This window comes from Pelodiscus sinensis, chromosome 4, assembly GCF_052426305.1.
Source record: "Pelodiscus sinensis isolate ZL-2025 chromosome 4, ASM5242630v1, whole genome shotgun sequence".
NCBI lineage: Eukaryota > Metazoa > Chordata > Testudines > Trionychidae > Pelodiscus > Pelodiscus sinensis.
The window spans coordinates 34,588,867-34,615,761 of NC_143055.1; the positions used below are offsets into that span (position 1 = coordinate 34,588,867).

General features: G+C 43.5%; 1 protein-coding gene across 2 annotated transcripts in view; it reads left to right on the plus strand.

The window, feature by feature from the left end:
* Nucleotides 1-26,895, plus strand: part of PI4K2B (phosphatidylinositol 4-kinase type 2 beta) — a 45,189-nt gene that overhangs the window by 4,728 nt on the left and 13,566 nt on the right. Inside the window, exons 1-6 of one of the 2 annotated variants that reach the window (XM_075930631.2) lie at nucleotides 765-1,436; nucleotides 8,897-9,045; nucleotides 16,411-16,611; nucleotides 18,721-18,852; nucleotides 22,635-22,788; nucleotides 26,335-26,402. In XM_075930631.2, coding sequence (XP_075786746.2) covers nucleotides 1,163-1,436; nucleotides 8,897-9,045; nucleotides 16,411-16,611; nucleotides 18,721-18,852; nucleotides 22,635-22,788; nucleotides 26,335-26,402 — 978 coding nt within the window. In that variant the 5' untranslated portion in view covers nucleotides 765-1,162. Of the gene's footprint in view, nucleotides 1-764; nucleotides 1,437-8,896; nucleotides 9,046-16,410; nucleotides 16,612-18,720; nucleotides 18,853-22,634; nucleotides 22,789-26,334; nucleotides 26,403-26,895 lie in introns of those variants that run through there. The other variant, XM_075930632.2, reaches the window with a different exon arrangement.

A 26,895-nucleotide genomic window follows, 5' to 3' on the forward strand; every position in this document is an offset into this window, starting at 1 on the left:
TTCCCCAAGTTGCTGCTGCCACTTGCAGCCCCAGCTGGCCTGTTGCTGGCTGCGGTGGAGGGTTTGGCCCATGCCATGCTGTTCCCCGCCGACCGCCCCCCCAGACCCGTCACAGCCCCCCTGCCAGAGTACCTCCTGATACTCTGGCATATCCGATAATCCGGCACCTTTGGGATCCAGGACATGCCGGATTATCGGAAGTCTACTGTAGTGGAATGTTTCTGTCATCTGAAGAAATGGGTTGTGCCCACGAAAGCTCATGATATCAACATGTTTTGTTGGTCTTTAAGGTGCTACTAAGGTTCTATCTGTTGTTTTTTAAAGTTTTTTTCTGTTGAAATAGTCAGCAATTAAATAAGCATTTGTGAAACAGTTCACACTTATTTATTGTCTCAGACTCTGCAAATTGACATCTGACAATAACATCAATTACAATCATTTTATGTACAGTATTGAACATTTTCTTCCCCACCACAAAATCTACAAACTTTTAAAAAATAAACCTTTGATTCTAGGGTGTTGTTTTGCATCAAGAGGTCGATGCTGTTTGTAGGAATTTCATGTCTACATTTCACGAAACGTAGATAGCCCAGGTCTGTAGATTGCTCCCTATCTTCCTGGATGTATTTTTTGTATGCTGTGGGGGGGGTGGGATGTATTTTTGTCTTACTGGGATGGAGTTCATGCATTGTCTCTAAAATTCACTTTCGAAGCAAGAGAATAAATGTGCACAGAAAGGTATTGTCACGTTCCCAACAGCGATAGGGCGGAGAACCCCCGTGCGTGGATCGGCCCTTGCTCGTGCAGCTCCCTTGGGAACGCAGAACTTCCTGCTGATGTGTGTGCGCTCGGGAGTTGCCGTTTGAAGAATAGAGTCTCTCCCTAGATAGGCTCAGGCTGAAGGGACAAGGTTGGGAGGGGTTCAGCGGCCGAGTCTTTCCCTACTGCACCCTATATTCCTGTAACTGGCCCTTTAAGGGCTCGCGAGGTAGCCTATGTGCTTCTGCCGTGGTACGCATGTGCAGTGAGGATTGCCGAAAGGTGGCGCCGCGGACCCCGTCAGGTTCCTGAGTCCCGGTTGCTGCCTGCGCAATGCGTCCCCCCGGCGGCGTGTGAGCCCCTCGGAGGCTCGCAGGATCTTGCCCAGCCCGCCGAGCGGGGAATGGCGGAGCCGGGCCCGGAGGAGCCAGACGAGCGGCTGTTGCTGCTTTCGGAACCGGCGGTGCAGGATGGCTCCCCCGAGCGGGGGCTCCGTGGCGTGAAGGCAGCTCCTGGCGGGGCCGTGAGGCTCGGTGGGGCCCCGGGGCTCGAGAAAGAGGACGAGGATGCAGACTCGGAGGGGGACGGAGAGGAAGAGCCGCTGCTGGGAGCATCTGTCGCCCGCCGAAACCGGACAGCTGGGACTTCCTGGGACAGGGAGACTCGTATCGCTGCAGGTACAAGCAATCCTGTCCGCACGCACCCCCCGTCCCGGTGGACTGTTCTCCCCACCACTATGCCCTCGGCTTTTACTCTGTATTCCCTAATGGGAACGGGGGGAACACTCCCCCTGTTCCTCAGTTCATGCCTGTTTGGGTTGTTGATCCCTTGGCTTAGCATTTATCCAGTTCACTTTCTCTTTTTTATTTCGAGGTGCTGGCTAGTTAGGGTAGGAGCCGTAAAAGGCAGATGCTTTGTGTGTGTGTGTGTCTGTCTGTCTGTGTGGTTTTTCTCACAATTCTCCTGTGTGTATGTGCACACAGACAGGTTGTCCTAACATCGTGTAAAACAAGTTTGCTCTACTTCCTTTTGCCTGCAGGTTGTGGAGGAGGAATTACTTCGTTTAAATACATTTGTTTTAGAAAGGGAGCCAGGATCAAAATATCGGGAGCTGTTACTAGAACCAGGTCAAAGTTATAATTGTTATGTGATTTGACAGTACTTTACCTGAAGAGGCAGGGGGTTGGGTGTGCTATGACTATGAGATCATCGTAAAGCTATTTTTGCTACTTGCAAGAGGTGCCTAGCCTAATGCCTGTTTCTTCATGGATCTGCTACAGTAGGAGCAGTGACCGTCCCTTCCCTGGTAGTTTGTTTGAAGGATACCTCTATAGATGAGAGAGCGTAATTGAGTCTCTACATGTGTGGGTCAATTATATAAAAAACTAGTTTCAGTTATTGTTAGTCTAGAAAGGTGAGAGAGTATATTGCAACATAATTATTTGGGACTACAGGCAGTCCCCGACTTACGCGGATCCAACTTATGTCGGATCCGCACTTACGAACGGGGCTTTTCTCGCCCTGGAGCTCACGGGCGGCGGGTCGCCACCCATGTCCTCCGGGGCGAGAAAAGCTTCTCCCGGTCTCCCTGGTCTGCTGGGGGGGGGTCCAGCAAAGCCGCTGGACCCCCCCAGCAGACCAGGGACATCAGGCTGCGGCTTTGCTCGGGTGTGCCTGGTCTGCTGGGGGGGTCCAGCGGCTTTGCTGGACCCTCCCCCAGCAGACCAGGGAGACAGGAGCAAAGCCACACGGGCGGCGGGGTCCCTCTGCCGGTGCGGCTTTGCTCGAGTCTCCCTGGTGTGCTGGGGGGGACTCCCCCCAGCACTCCAGGGAGACAGGAGCAAAGCCGCAAGGACAGTGGGGTCCCCTCCCAGCAGACCAGGCTATTGTTGCGGGGCGCCTTGGACAGAGCAGCTGGGGTGCTGCCAGGTTGGTCCTGTGGGAACCTACTGGGCAGCGCCCCAGCTGTTCTGTCCCAGGCTCCAGATTCAGCAGCTGTTGAAACTGATCAGGCTGATTCCAGGAAGCTGGGGGCAGAGCAACTCTGCCTCCCTGTTCCTGTAGTCAGCCCCTGGTCAGTTTCAGTGGCAGCAGCTGAATCTGGAGCCAGTTCCGACTTACATACAAATTCAACTTAAGAACAAACCTATAGTCCCTATCTTGTACGTAACCCGGGGACTGCCTGTATCTTCTTCTGAACAGTACTGCAAGGAAGGCTGCTATAACTAACTTAACTTAATCAAACTCCTTGTCTCCATATGCAAGGATCTATGTGAGGTCACTTTCATGTATGTTAGGGTGACCATATTTCCCCATGCCAAATAGGGAACACCAAGGTAGGGACTGCTGCCCTGCAGCGAAGGATGAGAGGTGGCGCTTGGGGCTTCAGCCCTGCAACTGGGGAGTGAGCGGTGGCACTCAGTGCTTCAGCCCCATGGAAGAAGGAGAGGCGTCAGTGGCTGAAGCTCTGAATGTTAGTGTTCCTTCTGGGGATGGTACCCTTTCAGAAATGGTGTGCCAAGATTTAACTTCTTCATGGATCTGTATGCTGGTGGGAGGAGGAGTAAGGGGGGAGTAGGGGCAAACTGGGTATGGTGACTGTATTTTCTGAACCAGCTGCAGCTAGGGAGAATGGTTTAATGTAAATTATTCAACAGATTAAGTATTTTAACTTTCTTATGTTTATCAAACTTCATTTTAAATAAAGTAAAATATTATGTCCAACACAAAAGGTTTCAATGTTTTCTTTATTTACAGCAGGTGTGGGGAATCTTTTTTGGGTTTAGGGTCACTGACCTGTAGAAAAATCAGTTGGGGACCACACAAATGAGAAGCAAAAAAACCTGCAAAAACCTCCAACCCTCACTGGTGTGGCCCCTGACTGAGACACCTCACTCTTCTGGCACTCCAACCCCCCTCACATCTTCCCCCTCTTCCAGCCTCATTCCCCTCAACCCCATGATTGTTCCCCCCCGTAGCCTAATCCCCCTGCATCGCCCAATCCCCCCTCAGTGCAATCTCTGCCCCCACAGCCTGATCCCCTGCATCACCCTATCTCCCTGCAGTGCATCCCCTGCTCTTTTCCATCCTTGAGGGCGGGGGGCTGGACTCGATGACCTCTCGAGGTCCCTTCCAGTCCTATTATTCTATGATCCTCCTCCCCCCCCCCAGGCCGCCGTATCCCTGTGCCCCCAGTACACTCACCAGCAGGGCAGCAGTACTGGGACAAGGAGCGGGGAGCAGAGTCTCTTTCCTGCCCAGTCCTTTGTCTGCAGGCTGTGGTTCAGGGGCTGAGGCAGGCAGAGCCCAGGGCTGCCCAGGGTTGGCTCTAGCCAGGCTGGGCCCAGTGGGGTGCTGAGGAAGGGGCTCCCCAATCCTTCACACATCTGCAGGGAGCAGCCCAAGCCTGGCACACCATGTGTTCCAGCCGCCCAGCCCCAAGTCTGCAGAGCAGGCCCAGCCCTGTCCCCCTCCTGAAGCAAATAACCCTGTAGCTGGGAGAGGGGGACTTTACCCTTAGCTCCCAGGAGGTTCATGCCAAGGCTGGGAAGAGGCAGCCCCAGGGACGCGCGCATGCCTCTCCTGCTCCAGCAGGAAGCCAGAGCTGTGGCTCCAGAGTGCAGCTGTGCGCTGAGGCTGGAGCCATAGCATGAGCTCCCTGCTGCATGGAGAGGAGGGGCAGTGCTGAGCTTCTGCCTGTGTGCCTCAGGAAGCTGTGCTGGGAGGTTGTCGACCCCTAGAATCCTGCTGAGTGCTGGCGGTTCCTCCCCACTACCAGCTGCAGAGGAAATACGGGACAATATGCCCATTTAAAAAAAAAAAGTCTGGATGCTGGGAACAGCCCTTAAATACAGGACTGTCCTGGTAAAAATAGGACGGATGGTCCTTCTAATGTATGTACATCTCCAGTCTCATGTTTTCTTGCTTTCTGTTTTCCTCTTTTTCTCTTAACAGGTTTTCTCATCTTTTTCAAGTCTGGATTCACACTTGTTGTCATGGTGCATCTAGTGATTGGAATTGTGTACCATTCCTGACAACATGGCAAAGCTTTCTCATTGTTCTACTTGAGACTTGATTGTTCAAGGAATTGTTATGTAGCATGTATAAAATATTCCAAAACACAGTGCTGGGATCCCCAGGGTACAACCTAGAACTGTGGGACTATTTTACACCTTAACATTCCAACTTAAGCTGTTTCTCTCTGTGCTGTGCCAGTGACAGCTACCCCCTCCAGATGTTGTAATTAGGGATGTAAATATCTCTTAAAATGGTAAACAGGTTAAACCAATAAACTTATACCAAATAATTGTTGGCAGGCCAGCGCCCCGCCTGCCCAGAAGAGCCAGGCTGCTGTGATGCAGATGGGGCTCCTAGCCGGCCAGCTAGACTCAGCCAGGGCTACTTTGGTCTGGCATGGCTGTCTGTCCAGCTGGTTACCTGGTAAGCATTGTGGTAAGCCTAATGCTCACTGGGTAACTAGTTAACCTTTTACATCTCTGGTTACAATCGTTAAGCCATCAACATGTGGAGCCCCAAGCCCAGTTAAATTGCATGAGTCAGTCACAAATTATACAGAAAATGGCACCAGTCAATTACCTCAACAATATATAGTCTCACTGCACAAGACTTGGACAGCGCAAGCTCATTAATTAGTTTGCCACTTCCACAAAGGATAGTGTTTATGCAACAGCCCTTGTTAACCTAAGCTGAGATTTCCCGAGTATTTCAACCAAAACCACAATTTGAGGATGTAATAGTGTAGTCGATTAACAGATAAACCAATAAGCAAAAGTTTATAGGTTAATGCTATAGACTACATGCATTCCCCTCCTCCCCCAGTCAGTACATTTTTTAGCAGGGTGGCCAGCAGGCTGGATCCAGGACCTACTCCTGGAGCAGCTCTCCATTTAAAGTGTATTAGAAGGCAGGCAGCCTGGCTCAATTCTGGCTCGCGCTGGGTCCAGGAGCTCAAAATGCCCCCACTTCGCGGACAGGGTCTGCTGCCTCTGTCAGATGCAACAGCGCTGGGTGAGTGGCAGCTGGTCTGCAAGGGAAGCTGTTTTTTAAACTGGTTCCCCTTGCAGATCAGTTCCTGCCTGGCACCCCATGCCTTGTATAGAGGCAGCGGTGTGGAGTGGCAAGCAGCTCCTCGGGAGTGGAGCTGGCGCACATTGGCTGCTGACCCCACTCCTGGGGACTAGAGAGTAGTCGAATAACCAATAGGAATTCATGAGGTTAACTGACTATTCAATTAACTGATATTTAACATCCCTACCACAATTCTAGATAAAACATTAAACAGATTTATTAACTATTGAAAGATAGTTATATAAGTAGCAGGCATTGAGATCAAAGTTGGTTACATAAGAAATAATTCTACTTTCTTAAGTAAAGTTTGAATCTCACCCCACTAGATGTTTCAGGCAATTTACACAGGCTGGATTACCTTCCTAGAATAGGATTAGTCTACCTTCCTAAACTGGGACTCAGTTAAAATTTTGTTTTCAAACAATCTCCTAAGCGTTGACATGGGGCAGGAGAGAGGCCAAGTGATGATATCACTGTCCTTCTTTTGTACTTTCTCCCATCTGCCTTGAAGATCCTTGCTGTGAGGTTGGGTTTGTTTAGCCCTCATTAGGTTTGTATAATCTTTGGATCCTTCTTTATGGGCAATTAGTTTATGTCTGGCTAGTCCTGTTATAACTCTCTCTTGTCAAAAAGTCTCAGGAGTGGCTGTGTTAATCTGTAACTTTAAAAACAATTAATAGTCCTATGGCATCTTAGAGACTAACAAATATACAGGATCATGAGTTTTTGTGGTTAAAACCCACTTCATTTGATCCTATATATATCCTATATATTTGTTAGTCCAGTGGCACCTTAGAGACTACTCTGTCTTCTTCTCAGTTACTCGGTTGTTCCACTAGCTGTGTGCGTTCTTCACTTCATGCTATATTGTAGTTACAGACCTTCTATAAAGGTCCTATACACTTCAAACAAATGGTTTCTCGTGCAGCCTTCATCACTACCCCATCTAAGCAACACAAAAGTAATGTTACTAACATCTATCAAATGTCACTCATTCTTTCAACCTCCCCCTCTCCTTTTCCAAAGGGAGCAATGGAGTTGCTGAGTACTGTCCTCATTCTGGAATTTTCTATGGTGTTAGATATTCTGAGTACAAACCATTGAATGCCTTGAAGATAAGGATTAAATTTTTGCACTTAATATGTACAGTAATGTAATACACACCCCACATTCTTTGTAATCACGTTATAATACAAAATCTTAACTCTTTAATAATATCCATGTCTTTATATACATCTGTGCACCAGCGAACTGAATGGTGTGACATCTCCCATGATGAAAGAAATAAGGGAGAGAATCAGAAGATAGCGGGGAGACAAAAAGAGGGAGGAGAAGCAATGTTCCCTTTATATTTTTTTCCATCCACGTACAGAATAAGTGATGTTATGCACACCAAGGCATGTGCAGTAGAAACACATGTTGTTGGCTGTGGGCGCTGTGCTAATCAGTTGGGTGGTCAACCAAATGCTCAGCTTACCTACTCTTCAATGTTCCCTGTATGTGGAGGACAAGGAATTAAAACAAAGCTGCAAAAATGGCTATCTTAGATAAACAGACCTTTTGAGAGAAAATAGGGGCCTAGTATATTGTATTTGCCCCCTTCCCTTTCATCCCAGTTTAGAGACATCCTCTTATTTCTTCTTCTTTCATCATCAGTTAGTTAGTTGAGCTTACCGCACTTATCAGAAACAAGGAGGTACTTGTATTCTGGAATCAGTGTCCTCATATGGAGCTATTCAGGAAAAACCTGAATGACTCCATGGACAGACCAGCCTTAACTTTTGCATGAGAATTCCTAATTTTATTCTCTAGCTGTAAGAGTTTTGTGTATGCAAAATATCATCTTAGCCAAAAGTTTAAAAATAATTCTGGAGAACTTGCCAGATATTTTAGCTTTCCAAGCTTTTGATTTAAACAGATTTCAAAATGTGTTAATTTCCAAACAAGTGCTAAATCATGGAAACTATTTTGTTCACACTTTCACAGAGCTGTAATTTGTGTTAATTTGTATGCAAAAGTTAAGTGATTGCTTTAAAGATTGCATGTTAACAAGCATTCAGAACTTGATTGGTTGTTAATGCTGGTTGGAAATTATCTGCTTAATAGATACCTCATGAACAACACTATCATATTATAGTTTGTGACAGATTTTAAAATTTAAGAAATAAGTATATTAAGCAAAGTTGTTAAATAGACAATATCCTTGAATTTTCAGTGCTGCCTGAAATACTTTACTCGTTTAGTTTGATCCAGCTTACGTAGATGAACAAATGTTAGTAAAAATGATCAAAAAAAGCTTTTGTAGTCTACTCACGTGAAATTCCCTCCCTAGAAATAAGTTCACAAGGATAAAAGAAACATGAGTTGTTTGCACGTTTAAATTTATTTTTATTTGTATTCCCTTGTATTTATTCTGGATTAGAATTGGCGAACATTTTTACTAGTATTGAACTCCGATAACTTGATACAAACTAGGCGTAGTGTAATTTTTTAAACAATATATACTTGGTGAAATCAATAGCTAAACTCTCACTGACATCAGTGGGAGCAACATTTCACATTTAGTCTCCAGTGAATGCTAGAGCCTTTTGCTTATTAAAGGAGCAAGTGCTGGTACAAGTTGAACCTGTCTAGTCTGTCACCCTCAGGACCTGACCAGTGCTGAGCCAGAGTATTTGCAGAGCCATGGGAGGTCAACATTGTCTAGCAGCGTTACCAACAACACTTCCACTGCTTACTGGGCTTTTAGAAGACATATAAGGATAAATTAGAACTAAATAACAGCACAGAATGCTGAGAGCCAGGACTGGTGGCTGTAAGCAAACTATAGGATCATGGGAAACTTGGTCATACTCATGGTAAGTGGACAGTGGCTAACTAAAATCATGCCAGACCATGGATGTTGCCGGACCAGAGTGTGCTGGACTAGAGAGGTTCAACCTGTATAATTTTTTCCTGATCAACATCTGTTGTGTGAACAGTGTCAAATACAGTTCAGTAAGTTTTAGAGGCACTTTTTTTTTTTTTTTTTTTTTTTTTTGGGGTTTAGGAAATGCTGCAGAGATGAACTTGTTTTTGGATGATCCAGAATTTGCAGAAATTGTGCTGAGAACAGAACAAGCTGTAGAGTGTGGAGTCTTTCCAGAAAGAATTTCCCAAGGATCTAGTGGGAGCTATTTTGTCAAGGATCCAAAGGGAGTAAGTATATTATTTATCTATCACACATAGTAAATACAACTTGTTTTATTTGAAAAGGTGGATGAAATTGACTTTCTCTATGGTTGTTACCCAAACCAGTTGCTCCCTTAAATAAATGGTACCATGTTATTTTATTTTATTTTAGTTCATTAAGAGCACAGCTGGGAAAATCATTTTGACCAGGTAGCTTGCCTTGTTACTACATCTTACAAAACAAGATAAGCTGAAGATAATTCTTTATTCTGTGTGGTGGAATTTATTCAGACACACTGAATGGCTGCTGCTAATCAAAAGTATATGGGAAATGCGTTCTCTGTTGTTATTTGAAAACATGTCAAGGATTCTTACCTTGTGCAAAACTATGATGATCTTTTCTTTCTGTAAGAGGACATCATAAACTTCATAACATTAAAAAACTTGAATGTATTGAAATATTTGATAGCACACTATTTTAAATATCTTTACAGAGGTCTTTCAAGTTTCTCTCTTATTAAAAGATTTTTAAGGATTTTTCTGCTTCCATGCTGATATTTTGAGACTATTCTGCTTCTTACATTTTAGTTTTATTTCTGCCTCTCTTGTTAAATTATATCTATATGGATAAACAGAAGAAGTGGTCTAAGTAAAAAGGATAACATTCAATAAGGACAAATGCGAAGTACTTCATTTATGAAGGAACAATCAGTTGCACACATGCAAAATGGGAAATAACTGGGTAGAAAGGAGTACTGAGGAAAGGGACACTAACTCACAGGTATCACAAGCTAAGTGTGTTCATTAGGCATGTCAATGTGTAGACTACATGTTTAACCGATAACCTTAATCTTATTGGTTAATCCTGTCAACTATGCATATCACCCCCCACGCCCTCCCACATACCTAGCTGCCTCTGTATCAGCTTTTAAGCTTGTTCCTCACAAGCACCAGATCTGGCTGCTCTCTCTCCTCTTCAGTGCTGCTGTCTCTGATAGAGAGGCAGCAGCACAGCGGGTGGGGGGCCACATGGGAGCTGATATTAGCAAGAGGCCAGCTTTTAAGATGGCTCACCATGCATGCTGGCTCTGCGGACCTGCCTGCCACCCCCCTCCGTGTTGCTGCGTCTATCAGAAGCAGCAGAAAAGGGGGGAGGGCAGGGGAGGCTGTTGTGGAGCAGCCTCTATCCACGGTGGGCCTGGACTCATGCATTTTAACATCCCTATCACAAAACCTAATACCTTTCGTTCCTAGTACATGTTTTTTTTTTCAATCTCATGTTTTTAATATAAATACCTATTAAGTGTGTGCATATTTTTTTAAAGACATACTAAAACAAAACAACACAGTGCACACAAGTTGCCCACCAACCCCCATTGCAGAGAGGAGGATGAGAAAATGGTCTACACTTGACAGATGTTAGTTATGACACTTACTTTACTTCTGAAAGGTAGTCAGTTACTGTAGTGAAGAAGGTGGTATGAAAACTTCTCTAGAAAAGAGATTGGTATGGACTGATGCATTTAGAAAATTCATCCAACTTCTGACACCAATCTCCTGAACATTGCGATTACCAACAGAACAATTCCTTAAATAACTATCTGATTGTATTTCATATTACTATGATTTAGCTGATCATCAATCTAAACAATTTATTTTGAATGCCTTGATTTTCAGTTGGGTTTGCATAGGGTGTTTTGGGAGGGGGCAGGGTTGAAGGCGATCATTCTCTACATGCTGAGTATTGTGCTTGATATGCATGTCCTATTAGGAGTCAAATATTCACTCCTTATTATACACTACTGACATTTGGCCTTGTTGCCACTGCATTTTGGATCTTTTTACTTTCACGCTTTTGGAAAAATTCGTAGTCTGTTTTGGATTTTAGGAAGGTGGTCATGCACATATGACATGATTAAAGAAAGGGTTTAGCAAGAATTATTACATTTGGCTTACAGTTTAGCCTTGTTCTCCCTGCAGTCTTTGTTGGTCAGTTGAGGGTTCAGTCCAGATCCATCGTATCTGTTGCTGTGCTTCTTGAACCCCATAGACACTCCTTTGTCAACTATTCCTGCCCCTTTCTTTTAGGCTGGCTTTGAAAAAGAATTTAGGTTTGACATTTCAGTGTTATATCAGCTCACACCAAACTAGTTTTGGATTAGGGATGTGAATAGTCAATTAACCAATAAGTCTAGCCTTATTGATTAAAGTCGACTACATGCATTCTCCACCACCCCTTGCTGCCTCTATATCGGAGGCAGCAAGGGAGTACAGGAGCTGGTTCCCCTCAGCACTGTCTCTGCAGTGCTGCTCGTTTCCCCGTGCTGCTGCCTCTATCAGAGGCAGCAGCACGGTGACGGGAGTAGGGGAGGCTGTCATGAAGCAGCCTCTGCCTGTGGTGAGCCCAGGCTTGCTGCAGGCAGAGTCTGCTCCGCATCCTGCATATAGGGGCTGCTGCCAGAGCAGCCTCTCTTTGCAGCCAGCCCCAGCCACTGTGGTCAGGGGCTGCTTCATGGCAGGGACCCCCTCCAGACAGTGCTTTGTGGACCTGGCAAGAGCTGGGGCTCAGCAAGCCCAACTCAGTCCTGGTTTGTCAGGTACAGGAGCTACCCCCACTGCAGTTTAAATGTAGTAGGAGCTGGGTGGGCGGGTACATTTACTGCAGAGCATGAGCTGGGACTGAGCTAATTACTCACTTCCTGACATCCCTATTTTAGAAGTTTTCTCCCATTCCTCTGCAGGTAGGGAAAGTCCTCTATTGCTTGTGTTGGGAAATAGGTAGTGAGAGTATCTTGTTTCTTCATTCTGCGTTTTAAAGTATTTAACAGTCTTACAATTGTATCATTGCCTTGATTACCTAGAATCCTAGAATATAGAGAAATTGATAATTGTGCATTTTTGCCTCTATTTCCTTAGCTTTTTTTTTATTTGAGGTGACATGATAGTCTGTTATAATGCTGTTAGTTTATAGTCTTTTGTAATACCTATGGGTAATAAACATAGGAATGGCCACACTAAGTCAGAACAAAGGTCCGTATCCTATTTTGCAGCAGTGGCGAATGCCAGGTGCTCCGGAGGGAATGAACAGAATAGGCAGTCATCAAGTGATCCGTTCCCAGCAGTCTTTCCTGGGCTGCTGCCTCTGATAGAGGCAGTAGCGTGGAGAGGTCAGGCAGCACTGGCTTCTGCTTCCTGTCCCCTCTCCCCTAACGGGAGCAGGAAATGTGAGTAGTCAGCTAGATTAACCTATAGGCCTAGGCTTATAGGTTAATTGTATAGTCGCCTACTTGTTTCCCTCCTAAGGTAAATGAGCTCAACTCTTATTTTAAAAGGGTCTTTTTCAAAAATATTTCAGAAAATAGTGTAGAGTTCTGACGGATAAATGGAAACTTGCATTTTCTCATCATACATTAGGTATCTCAGTTCTCTGAACTCATAGTAAGTGTCCCACTTCTTTGATTTAGAGCCTCTAAACTCTCTCTCACTATTTCACTGATTTTCCTCAGCATCTCCATTACCCTATACAGGCAATCCCCGGGTTACGTACAAGATAGGGACTATAGGTTTGTTCTTAAGTTGAATTTGTATGTAAGTCGGAACTGGCTCCAGATTCAGCCGCTGCTGCTGAAACTGACCAGGGGCTGACTACAGAAAGCTGGAGGCAGAATTGCTCTGCCCCCAGCTTCCTGGAATCAGCCACTGATCAGTTTCAACAGCGGCTGAATCTCAAGCCTGGGACAGAACAGCTGGGCGGCCAGGTAGGTCCCTGCAGGACCAACCCGGCAGCACCCCAGCTGCTCTACCCCAGGGTCCACAACAAAAGCCTGGTATGCTGGGGGGGGGGCACACTAGCTGCGCCCCCCCGCCCCCAGCAGACCAGGGACAAGGGGAGCAAAGCCGCAGCAGCGGCGGGCTGCCGCGCCTCTGAGGCTTTGCCAGAGCAAAGCCTCAGAGGCGCGGGACCCCTCCGCCTCCCCGGCTTTGCTCCAGGTGTCCCTGGTCTGCTGGGGACCGTCTCCAGCAGACCAGGGACACCGGGAGCAAAGCCACAGCGGCGGCGGAGTCCCGGAGGTCGAGGTGGCCGGACCACTGCGCTCTGGGCGGTCCCGCTGCCTGCGAGCTCCGGGGCGAGAGAGCCCCGTTCGTAAGTGCGGATCCGACATAAGTCGGATTCGCGTAAGTCGGGGACTGCCTGTATATTGTTCTGGTTGTTAAAAAGTAATTTTGCATTGAAAATAAAGAACATTGTTAAAATCGCAGGTATGTTTACATCAAGTATAATTTGTTTTGTTGCAATTGGAGAGAGAATGTGTTTTTAACTGAAAATTGAGAATTAATATATTTCTGTATGAAGCTAGCTTCAGTTAGATGAGATTTTACTGATTTATAACTATTGTTGCACTGAGGGATGCTTAAGCCTAAATTTGCGATCTGATTACTACTAATTAATTAATTAAACCTCAGTGGAAGTTGCAGATACTACCAAACCTCATCTATCATAGGTGTTTGTTGATTAACATACCACGGAGAAATAAAAACGTTATGCAGTTTAAAGGGGCCAAACCATATATTGTAAAAATTTAAAAGGTACAACAAGGAAATAGGTAAACACTCTTAATATCCCAACCCAAGAATCAAAAGGAGGATAGAAAAGTACCCCACAAACACTAGGTATTACACAGACAACAATTACAATTCCAGTCGTCGACGATGGACGGTGATGCACCTGTGTCTCAAGCCTTTGGCTAATTAAAGCGAGAGACTAGGAGGCGATCCCTCGCAGCGATGTCCTCTGCGGTGCTCTCGACCTCAAGCCTTAGGCTTCTTCCAAGCCCTTGCGAAGGAACAGAGAGGCGGTCCCTCGTAGATCCTGGGGACAGGTGTGATGCAGGCAGGTGGTGAAGTCCTCCTCCGGGGCCTTCCGCTCCTGGACGCAGGATTCACTGCTGGTAAGTTGCCTGGCGCTGTCTTCAGGTGGATTCCGCTCTTCAGCTGGAACCGGCGATAGACGAGCTACTCCTATACCCAGACTGGATACATAAAATCCCTATCTAAACTAACACGATGCCTCCCGTTGCGATATAATACCCCGGCCGCTTGAGCATAGAACCGATGCACTATACTAATGGACAGACTCGATGACGAACCTCTAACTAACCTAGCTACCTATAGACATGGACAGGGGATAGGGTGGAACGCTGCAGAAACGAACGAGCAGAGAGCGAACAAGCGGGAAAGGTGAACCAGAACTTAAGTAGTCTCTCTCCATGAATATTTATGAGCTGTAGCTTTAAACTCATTGGACCTTGTTTGGGTAAACAAAGGTCTCTGATTGGATGCCTGAATAAACAGCTTCTTACTGTCTGGGGTGAGTGTACTGTGTGCAGCAGCACATGGTGACATGTGCAGCTACTTGCGTGCCGTGTGCAACAGCACATGGTGACGTGTGCAGTAGAAGCTAGAACTATCTATGTAACTATTCATGACAGTTGTTACATATTCAGCGTCACTGCTCATGCATATTAATGAGAAGGCGGGGACCCCGTTACACTACCTAATGCTAGTTATTTTGTTGGGGTTCTCTTTTTTCAGTCTTGTTGAACCAGCGGTTGCTTGGAGAAATGAATTAGCCAGGGGAAGTTCAGGCTCTTTAAGAGGTCCAGAGGGTCCTGAGCCAAATTCAGCTTTTGAGGCCTCTAGTCAAAGTAAAAATAAAAAATGACGGCACTGATCCAGCGCTAGCTGCTAGTCGTGGTTTGTTTATATAATCAGCTGATCTGAGAACACATTAATCACGGTCTATCTTCGTGCCATAAGAACTTATATATTTTTATTAATATTTATGAATATTTTTAACTCTTTAATGTGATAATCTATATCGATTACCAAAAAAAAAGGTGGTTTTTTTTTTAATCAAATCACATCTCTTATTTGCTTAAATTTGCAGTTTGAAGCTGAAAGTGTCATATTTGGTCTGATAGGATGTGCATAAAAACAAGTTGCAAAACTTATCAAAAGCAAAAAAAATTAACAAGTGTCTAAATTTGAGGCCTCTTTTGACCTTGAGGCCCAGGTCAAATGGCCCTATTGATGATCTTTGACTAAAAGGATAAACCAGCTGAGTATTGGAGTGGATAGTGTCTCAACTACCAGGAGGCTCAACTATAGATAGATATTAATTCAGAAATACTTGTGGGAAAATTCTCTCAGATAACATCAGTTAAGATTTATCATAATCTTATGTTTTTGATTAGTGTTGTGTGTGACTGTATAGAGAAGAGGTCCCTAAACTGTGGAGTGTGACCCTGTAGGGGAACACAGAGAAACAACTAGGATGGTGCAGCAGGGCCTGGGCCAGTCCTCACGGGGGTGGGAGTTCACCCAGCCCTATTCTGTTCCAGCTCTGCTCTGGCTGTGGTTCTGACACCACCTCCCAGTCTTGGTCCCAGACCATCTACTTCCTGCCCTACCCCTTTTGCAGCCACAGCCTTGGTTCCCTTACCCCCTCTTTGCTCCAGCTTGGGGCAGGGACAAGAAGAGGTGTGACTGAAAAGTTTGGACACCACTGGTAGAGAGAAAATGAAGACTTGGTCTATGCTTCCTGAACCTGGTCAGTATACTAGTTTACCTGAAACCAAGCTTGGAGACATAATTCATCAGATGAATATTTCTATCAGGAATCTTCAAAGTAATCCCTAAGATGACTTAACAAGGATGATTTTAAGATGGTTGTGTCCCTTTAATGTAAATGACTTAATGGTTTGAGGCGGTGTATGCTATGAGAAACTGAGTCTGAAGCAGGTGTACAAGGTAATACAGCTTTTTAAAGAGATGCAAACAAATTTAAAAAACATTCTTTTATATTCTGTCACTAAAAACCTAAAAATCTCTCTAAGTTTAAAGGAAATGTTTTCAGTTTAAGTGGATTAGACAGCTCTTTCATGTGCCATTTTCTTTAGTATAGTTGTCTTTTTGTGAATTTTTCATGTTTTGTAGTAAACATCTTAAATAAGAGAATTTGAATACTACTTTTAAGTAATTTTTGAGGTTGACTATATTTCTCCTTTTAATATAAATAAAATTCAAGCACATGTCCATCTTAACATATATGTGAATAATAGTTTTATTTTGAATAATATGTTAGACAGCATTTCAGTTTTACTAGTAAACTTGTGAGTTGACATTACCATTTTAACTTATTGTTCAACTCCCTGTTTAGATTAAAATGAACAAATATATAACGCAGAATGTTATCAGTGATGGCAAACTGTTTTCCAAATCTATAAATCTTAAAATGTAAGTTGTGAATTTTTAAATAACACTGTTGACTAACTTTAACTCTTAAAATTGTGTGAGTACATGGTACTTAACTTGGCATTTTTGTTTTCTTAGAAAACTATTGGAGTGTTCAAACCAAAATCTGAAGAGCCTTATGGTCATCTGAATCCAAAATGGACCAAATACTTTCACAAGATCTGTTGTCCTTGCTGCTTTGGCAGAGGCTGCCTTGTTCCTAATCAGGGATACCTTTCTGAAACTGGTGCTTTTCTTGTGGACACCAAACTAGGATTAGGAGTTGTACCTAAAACTAAGGTAAAAAAGTTGTGTGTGCAAAAAACAAAAGATACAGTATTGGAATGTAAAATCAATGAGTATTTTATCTCTAATGTATGAGAGAGAGAAACTAATATTAGAGAAAAAAATTTAATATGTATTGCATGCGCCAATGGAAAAGGGATAGATAGAAACTGAATGGGAAGAGGAATAAATTGTGTTTAACCACTCTAGCATGCTCCTTGGCAGAAACTGTAACTAAACCAAGGCATCCTGAGAAAGGGAACCTACATTTCTTTAGCTGTTAAACCCACCAGCAAAGTACACGCCTCATCCCGTTTCAGTGGTTGGTCCACATAGGAAATAATGCCCACTCTTGCTACCAGTTGTACCTACTCAGGTCATGAGGTCTGCACTGTGGATCATCTTGCTGATGATCAGTGTGGGAGATCATTATGATTTTGCATGATCACATTTTTTTAGTTAAAAAACAGACTAGGAAAGTGCATAAAAAACACTAATGTTATTTTAAAGTTGCAAATTCAAGCACTCAGAAATTAAAGATGGGCCTTGCAGCTTTAACTCATCCCCTTTTGCAAATGCATTGAGAGATGGTCTTTAATTATATGATCATACTACTTTTTCTTCAAAACCACTTCCTAATTCAGTTCTGTAAAATACTACCTTCTCTGAAAATGTAGTGCCTAGATTTCTAAAGTTTGGCACCCAAAATTAATGGCCATTTTGGACAATTTTGGCATTAATCAATGGATGGGCAAAATACAGCCCACCCAGCAAATCTGTCTGGCTGGCTCAGCTAATTATCTGATTAGCAGAACTTAACAGCAACATGTGTTCAGCAGCCTCTCTCCTTACCTTGCTCTGTCCTCCAGCCAAGCTGCTTGCAGAACTTTCTTCCTAGCTGTGTGAAGGTGGGAGATGAACAGGAAAAGGGAGTGCTGAAGTCAGGGTGTCCCCCTAGCTCTCTTTCCCATCTCTGCAGAGTATGGGTCAGGGAGAGAGACATGCACAACAGAGCTGTTCCAGTCTAAAATATGGTGAGTGACTGAGATGAGTGCTTGTCTATCTTAAGAGGCAGTGTAGTATTTCTAAGATTGCTCCAGCAGCCAGCTCGCGTTCTCTCACACACGCGCACACTCTCTCTTTCTATTCCCTTTTTCCTCCGTCCCCCGATATGCCCCATCTCTGCAGCGCAGAAAAAGGGGTTGAAAACAGAGCAAGACAACTTTTCCTATTTTAAAGAGGCAGCGAAGGGCGCATCTCAGAAACTTACCCAGCATCAGCCCCACACACACTCTCCCAGTCTCTGTGGCACCTACACAAATCTGTGTTGAAATCTGTCTCTCTCACATTCTCTCTCTTTCTTGACCCCAGTCTTGCTACTTCTGCCAGATGCCCCTTCCTGTATAGTCGCCTGGAGCTGGCCCCTGATGCCTTACCAACCCCTTGAAAAATTATTTCCCATCCCTACATTAATCTCCCCAAGTCTACATTCCCCAGCCATAAAATGGGTTACCACCACCTACTTTCATGGCAGTATTATACAGACATAGTCATTAATGTTTGTGAAGCATTCAGACACTCATGAAGGCACCATAGAAATGCCCATGAGAAACTACTAATTTTGTATGCAGTACAGGGTCTGGATGGTGAGCATAAATAAGATCTGGGGGAGAGACATTGAATTAGATGATGAACATTTTTCAATAATTATACATTCATTGAATGAAGCAGAGGTCATGGGAGGAAAAACAGTATAGAATTATATTAGATCAGCATAATTTGGCCTCCTTTGACATATGCATAAGGTTAGTAACTTTAATTTATCTCCAGATTATCAAGTGCTTAACTTTGCAACTTAAATATTCTTTTAATGTAGCTCTTTAAATATAACGGCAATGCAAAGTATTTATTTTAAAATGGAGGGCTGGTTCTAAGTACTGTCCTCTACTATTTCCTGGCCTGTGTATACTTTTAAATTTTCCATCCTCTCTAATGTTGCATATGTGTAACTGTTGTTAAATATGGTTATTTGGCATATTTGATTTTTAGAAAAACCTTATTGTAGATCTGCAATTGAAGTGACTATCCAAGTTAAAATATGGCTCAACATTGCTTATTTTTAAGGTTGTCTGGCTTGTCAGTGAGACCTTTAACTACAGCACAATAGATCGTGCCAAATCAAGAGGGAAAAAATACGCTTTAGAAAAAGTCCCAAAAGTTGGGAAAAAATTCCATCGAATAGGACTGCCTCCTAAGGTAAGTGCTTTTGAAAAGTTTTACATGATACTATTTTGTTAATGCATTATCCATTCAAGATACTTACTTTGCTAAATCTAAAAGAGGACATTAATAAGTAGTTTAAGCCACAGAAGATGACCACTTCTGTTCTTTTGCTGTGCCCAGCATTGTAAACCCAGGTCCAGGCCAAACCACCTTTGCGTTCACACATCAATTGAGCTAACTCATGGTCTCATGATCTTTTAGGGTTGGAGGGTTTGAGCCCATATTAAGCTAAGATGTAGGGTCCAAGAAATATTCTTTTGCTAGGTGCATGCAGCCCAGTTTTGACTCAGGTTCCAGAAGTATCAGTTCCTGAATGCAGAAGAGCAGAACTGGAGACAGCCAGGGCAGAGGCCAAAAGTGACATTATTAGCTAGCTATTCTTGTCTACTCATGGCTGCATGGAGCATGCCAAGAGCAGGGAGCAAAGTGGGAATCAGTTCGTGATTGCCAGGATATTGGGATTCATCCCTCCCCTGCCTGTGTTGACCCAGGAACCCCAATGTTTCCCCTCACTGCAGGTGAGCTGTTTGATCCATGTTCTGTTGTCGGGCCCTCCAGTGCCCTAGCTGTGGCTGTGTGTGTGTGGGGATACCCAGGAATACACACTCTCAAGGTGGCAAATGGGTTTCAGACCCAGAACTTCTACACAATCTCCTGTGATAGTGGCTTTGGTTTCTCTTTGCTGCTGTGCAGAATTTTCCCAGGACAGAGGGCAAAGCTGATAGTGGGAAGCAGCTCTTGGGCTGCCAGGATATTTGAAGGTCATCCCTTCCCCGGAAGTGCCGAGCCACACTCCATCTACCTTCAGGGTAGCTGCTTAGTCCCTGCTCTACTCTCTGGCCCTTGGTCCCAGGCACTGCCTTCCCTGGGTTACATGTTCAGGCACACTCAGGTAGCATACACTGTGATGGCATTGAGTGGGAGCCAGCCCCAAATCTTGCCTGCAGCATCCTGGGGATCCCTTATTCCTATATCTTAGGGTGCAACAGAGAAGAGGATAAGGGATCTACACGGGGTGATGGAGCACACTGTATCCCAAGCTTTGGGTATGCATTCACCACTCTGCAGTGAGCAGCAGCCAGATTAGAGGGCAGAGAGGTATGTTTTTCCTCTGACATTTACATTTTATGTCAAACTTCCAAGCAAACAAAAGAAAAAAAAATCAACCAAATGAAAATACTTTAATTGGACTGCTTATTGTAAATATTAAGAATTGCACATTTTATATTAATCATTTATAGCGCTACAGACCAGTGTCCTAATTATCCTCAGAACAGGTGCACATATGGGCATTTTCCTGCCAATGTGACTCAGCCTAGAGGTTGGGAGCATAGTTCTCAGATTAGATGGTAGTTCAGGATAAAGGCTTCTCAAATTGCACTCATTCTATTGGGATAGCCATCAAAGGAACTAATTATGAAGATTGTGTACTCCTTATAGCACCACAACAGTTAACAATTAGGAAACAAAGTGGAGTGTTCCTAAACAGTAGTTTTCCTACAGTGCTCCGTATTCCTAGGGCTACACTCCCAATATGGGGAAGGGAGAAGAAGGTGGAGTGCAAGGCACTTTGAATATATTCACTTTGACTTGGGTGCACAGCAGTGTGAATGCCAGAGCCTTGGGTACAGACAGAAGTCAGAACATTTTTAGCCTAGGGCTACAATACAGTAGATGCTAGGGATGTGAAAGTATAATTGTGTACATGGTTAACCCATGAGTCTGGGTTCATTGGTTAATGTTCACGGTTACGTGCAGAAACACCCCTCTTATACCTCACCCCGCACTGCTGCCACTGTGTCAGACAGCAGCGCAGAGGGGGCAGGCAGGGACTGGTATGTGTGGGGAGCTGCCCTGTGCCCCATCCTCCCTCTGTATAACTACTGAAATTTTTAGCAGTTACATGTTAACTTGAATAAATGCATTTTAACATGCCTAGTAGATACTCAAGGCCAGGGTTCCCTGACACTCATCAACTGACTTGAGTCCCACTGATGCTAGGCTTACATCGCTGTGTAGATATACCCTTATTCAGCAGAAGAGCTGCCAGGCTTGGGGTAGATTTAAGCAAACTTCTGTCCACACAGCATATCATATTTTAGCCCTTTATTTAAATGTCTCTTATGATTTGGTGGTACTGCATCATTTTACATCTACATGTTCTACCAAAAGTATTCTAAAATGTACTGCTTCCACTCTGTATGGGTTGTTGACATGTTGTTTCTTCTAGGGTTTTTTCTCCCACTTTTGTAATCTATTTTCCATTCAGTATCCCTTCTTCATTGTGTAATAATCGCATTATCTTTTCTCCACCTTTCTTCTGGTGGGTGTTCTCATCCAACTATTTTGTGTCATTCCTTTCCTCTCTTGGATTCCCCTTGTCTACATAATCCCACCTTAATTTTATTTTCTATAATCTTCTTTCTGCCCAATCAAAACCTCACATACTACTTCCTCACCCATAAATCATACTCATGCTGTTCTTGAATCCCCAGAATCTTACAACAGTGCGCTCTCACAAATCAAGCAAATACACTCACTCACTCTCCTCCGTTGTCTGCAAACATGTAAGCTACCAACGACGAAGCTCCAGATGACATTTGTTACACATATATTTCTCAGAAAATGTATCCACCTATATGCATGCATAGCAATATGCAGCCTGTCCTTCTGAATACAAGCACAGCTTCTTTCTCCTGCATATGTGTGTGTGTGTGTGTGTGTGTGTGTACGCGCGCACACACACACACAGCCTTCTTTCAGAGTTTTCTTCTTCCTCAGATATAATTGTGGAAATGATTTTTGGGGTCATGAAAAAATACGTAAAAAAGTGTGGTGGTATTGCTGCCAGTTCTCTGATTCAGACATGAAAGGAGCATATTTGTGAGTGTCACTTGTTCTCCAGTAACTTTAGTGTTTTGGATGAGTTTATCATGAAACACTGAGCCAGGTGTCACTCATGTTCACTTTGAGAAGAACAGCAGCTTTGGGAGTGTCTACAGCTACTTAAACTTTTTTGTTGCTCTAAACACGGACTATAACTGCGAACACTCAACCCACTGAACTGTGTTGTGTTTGGTAAATATAGAGCAAATTATTTAGCAGAAGCAGAAAACATGTTTTGACTGAAATAGAGCTGGGACATTTCAGAGATCGAAAAATAAGTTCTCAGAATTTACCAAGATCGTTCCATATGGAAAATGTCTGGTCTAGAAATCAGGATCTACACATACAGTCACTTCAGTTGCTTCCATAATGTCTTCTCTTTTGCTTTGAAACATGTCTGTTTTCCTTTTGCTATCTCTTGTAAGCTCCTGAAGTTGTTCCAGATTGACAGTATTGGATTGCTTTTAAGTTTTACCATTATAATAATTTAAGTTGTTGTTTTTCTTTCAGTAAATATAATTTATCAATATACTTGGTATGTTTTGTGTTTGAGTATTCAAGTATTCTGTTCTGACCTACTGCTTACCAACCTAAGCCTCGAGTGCTATTCTGGTATAATATTCCAATTATAAAAAAATCTGAAGTTGGAAATAGTTCAGTAGTATTTGAACTTATAAAATGTGGTTATTTAAAATCTGGAGCATGGGACTATTTTGTAGATTTAACACTTTCTATGGCTTACTCCAGGTAGTGCTGCCAAACACTTCTTGTGTTCAGAACTCAAAAGGACATTGTCATTTTTTTCAGTTGACTTTTAAACTTCATCTGTTTGTTTGACATTTTCTAAATTCAGGTTCTTAAAATTTCAGGTTGGCTCCTTCCAGCTGTTCGTTGAAGGATATAAGGAAGCTGAGCATTGGCTCAGGAAATTTGAAACCGATCCTTTACCTGAGAATACTAGGAAACAATTTCAGTCACAGTTTGAGAGATTGGTTGTTTTAGATTATGTCATCAGAAACACAGGTATTTAATATACTGTCCCTCTGTTGATATCTGCTTGCTTATTTGAATCTGAAATTGAGTGAAAGTAGCATTCTTCTAATATATTTCACAACTCTGAAACTCATTTGCGGATCAACTTGTGAAATCTGTAGTAGCTACAAAAGTGAGGTCTTTGAAATTTGTCAAGTATCCTAGTAGCCATTTATGCAATTTTTAGTTTTTTATAAGGCACACCAAAGGGTAGAGCAATACTTAGCTATTCAAGCACGCAACTCTACCAGGGATTAGCCTTTTGATATGATTTGGGGACATTTGGTCTCTGGTTTCTCCTCGATTACTGGCAGAAGGAAGGCTTCCAGGACCTGTGCTCTTAAGTTCCCCTTCCCAAATCCTAGTCAAGTTGTGAGAGGCACACTGCGGTTTCAAGACCACTTAACTCAGAAGAGGAGCAACATCTGCTACCAGATCTTTTTGCTAGGTGGAAAAAGACAGCAATCTAGTTGCACATCTCTTCAGAACTGGTCCTTTTTGGCATGAGCAAGTGCTGGAGGAGGACTATGAATTTGGCCCTCATCATCTCCTGCTGAGCAAACATTTTTCTTTGTACAGGTTGAACCTCTCTAGTCTGGCACCCTCAGAACCAGTGCCGAATATTTTGAACAGTGCCGAACTAGAGTATTTGCCGAACCATGGGAGGTCAATATTGTCTAGAGCATTACCAACATTTCTGCTGCTTACTGTGCTTTTAGAAGACATTTACAGATAAATGAAAGCTAAGTAACAGCACAGAATACTGAAAGCCAGGACTTATGGCTGTAAACAAACTTTATGGGACCGCAGGAATCTTGGCCACACTCAGGATAAATGGACATCCGGATAACTAAAATTATACCAGACCATGGATGTTGCCATACCAGTGTGTGCCAGAATTGAAAAGTTCAACCTGTAGCTAGAGGCTAATGTTCTGTTGCAGGCTATGCAGGTGTCCAGTTTCCTCATGAGCATGAAGATAGTTGGTATGTACATTTCCTTCAGTGCTTTGCCAGTAGAGGCTTGCTTCCTTTTGCTCTTCTACTGGTATTACCACTGCAATTTCCTTTTCCCTTCCTCCCCTATTAGGGATGTAACAGACTCAAAGAAAGCCTGTTGAGAATACCTATCACTTTAAACTCCCTGAAAGAAAAAAGTATGAAGATAAGGATATCATTGTGGTTTTTGGTCACTGTTATGGTTTGGCAGGCAATTTCCAAGCTCAATCCCAGTGTGTTCAAACATTTATGGATTTTCATGGTCTGTTTCATATTACTTTAAAGAGAACAAATTAAAAATAGAACATGCAATGTAGCATCCACACAACCAAATTATGTTCAAAACTACCAATTTTGGAACAGCAAAAGGTTCTAAGTTTGGATATTTATGCAAAACCTACGAAGGCTTTAAGTGCACCAGCTCTGTCCCCACACAATCCCTTTCTACCCAGCACATTTTACAACATGCTGTTGTGTCTTCCTGGTAGAGAATGGTTACTCCTGGGGGAATTGTGCACCATATTGTAAATATTTTGAATATTTGGGGTGGGGGGAGGGATAGCTCAGTGGTTTGAGCATTGGCCTGCTAAACCCAAGTTTGTGAGTTGAATCCTTGAGGGGGGCCACTTAAGGATCTGGGGCAAATCTGTCAGGGATGGTCCTTGGTCCTGTTGTAAGGGCAGGGGACTGGACTGGACTCAATGACCTCTAAAGGTCCCTTCCAGTTCTATGAGATGGTATATCTCTATATATTTTGTCAAAATAAAACAATATAATCATACTAGTTACAATTATTTTGGTAATTTGTTTAAAAATGCCTGTCAGCGAGTATGTCTGTAACAAAACAGACAACAAAAAAGACTCGGGAAATGTTTTTTTCACAAATAGATTCCTTACTAGGCATATTAATAGCATTTTGAGTAATAATTCATTTAAAGTAAATAAAGAAACCTATTTCTTGCACCCCTCAGAAGCAGTGTAAAGATTGAGGGATTTGGGCCAATGGAGGAGCTGCAGGAGAGGGAAGTAATTACTGGGAAGGAGTCTGAGTGTGAACCTGGAGGGCTGTTTTGGTTGTTTAATTTTTTAGCGGAGAGAAGGATTAGTTAAGGATTCATGGAGTCTCCTCCATGTGGACTGTTGTTAATCCCCACCCTCTTTCGTTCAGTCACACACTTCTGCCCTTGTCCCTGTGTGTCCCTTACCCCTTCTCAACCACCCTCACTCTCCCCATCCTCATGTAGGCCTGTACCTCCGTTCCCATTCAGCCCCTATCTCAGTGTTGTCACCCTACTAGCGCCCGTGACTCCCTTTGTGCCCTGCTGTGTACTCTCTTTCCCTCCTCCTGCCAGTATTCTTTGCTGCCTCCATCTGGCCTTATGGGTAGAGTGTTGAGGAAGGAAACCTCTCACCTCTCTCTATGACTGGCTGCTCCATCCAGCCCATGAGCTAGCTGTCCTCTCTTCTCATGCCACATAATCCCTGGTGGGTGAAAGATATAACTGCAGCTTTCCTTTGCCTCCCCATCAGAATCAATTATTTTGTGGCAGTGAGGGAGTGAATCTGTAGGGATGTTAATTCTGTGCTTACACAGTGATGCAGAATTTTCTCAGGAGATCTTTCCTCATTGTGTGCTTAGCTAAATATGGCTATGTCTACACTCGCGGCTTCTTGTACAAGTATGGCCGTTCTTGTGCAAGAATCCTCAGAGTGTCCACACTGCCCGCCTTCTCTTGTGCAAGGAAATTTACAGTATGGCATGGTAAGAGAGGGCTTCTTGCGCAAGAGCTACACTTTTTTTTAAGAGGTGTAAGCCCTCTTGCACAGGAGCTCTTGCGCAAGAGGGCAGTGTGGATGCTCGGCAGGGATTTATTGTGCAAGAAAGTCATATGGCTAAAATGGCCATCAGAGCTTTCTTTCCCAAGAGAGTGTCCACACTGCCATGGGTGCTCTTGCGCAAAAGCACAGCTCGCACATGGCAGTGTGGACATTTTCTTGTGCAAGACTTCTTGCACAAGAACCCTTGCGCAAGATGTGCTTGCGCAAGAAGCCACCAGTGTAGACATAGCCCATGGGTTATAGAAGATGGCTCCTTTCCCCACCAGGAGCCCAGAGCCATATTTCTGCCACTCCTACTGACACTTTTTCCCTTCAGCCTTGATTGGAGAGAACATCCATGATATAGCCATCTTACTCCCAGAAAACAGGCTCAAATGCATTCTGCTGACTTTCCTGATATTACATTGTTTGCTCAGTCTGGGAAGCTAAGCTGAACTAGTAGTGCATAACTCAACACAATATTTGAATTAATAACATGAACAATGTACATCTTTCCAGTTAATCTGATATTAGCTTTTTCACAAACTCTGAAACAAGTGTTTTTTGATAGAAAACATTTTTGTGATATTTTCCCTTGTTCTTCTAACATGTATCTTTGTTTTACAATAAAAACTAATTGTTTTACAATATTATTTTAAGATCTGGTAAGTGTAAAAGACTTGCAAGTTCTCACAGGAATTTTTGTTTTCCTTTTTTTAAGATAGGGGCAATGATAACTGGTTGGTTAGATATGAAAAGCAAGAGGCTGATATTGATCTTTCAGATAAGGTAAGACTCTTTTTCAAAACAAGTAATTTCACTCCTAAAACTTGAGCAGTTTAGCTGAAAAGCTGATGCACAATGCCTTCACATGGAATGTAATAGTGTATTCCTGGTGAAGTATGTGGATGCATCCTTGTCAAATATTACAGACTGCCATATATACGTCAACGAATGGACTTCATGTGTAACTAAACAAGTGGAAGCAACATTTTGCAGTTCGTGTACTATAACAAAAAAGCTGCGTGCTCACATATAAATGCAATAGGTTAGCTCAGTGTTTCCCAATTGGTGCCCCGGGGTTCTGTGAAACAAAAGTAAGGGTTCCGCAAGAACGTGGCATTGCCCTGCCCCCTCTTAAAGAGACAGTATTTTGCAGGGTTTTTTGCTCAATCAATTCTGGTGGAGCTTTTTTTTTTTTTTTTTGCTTGCTAGATTTTACCCTGGGAACTTATTTTAAGCTGAAAAGGGTTCTGTGGCCAAATAAAATTGGGAAACACTC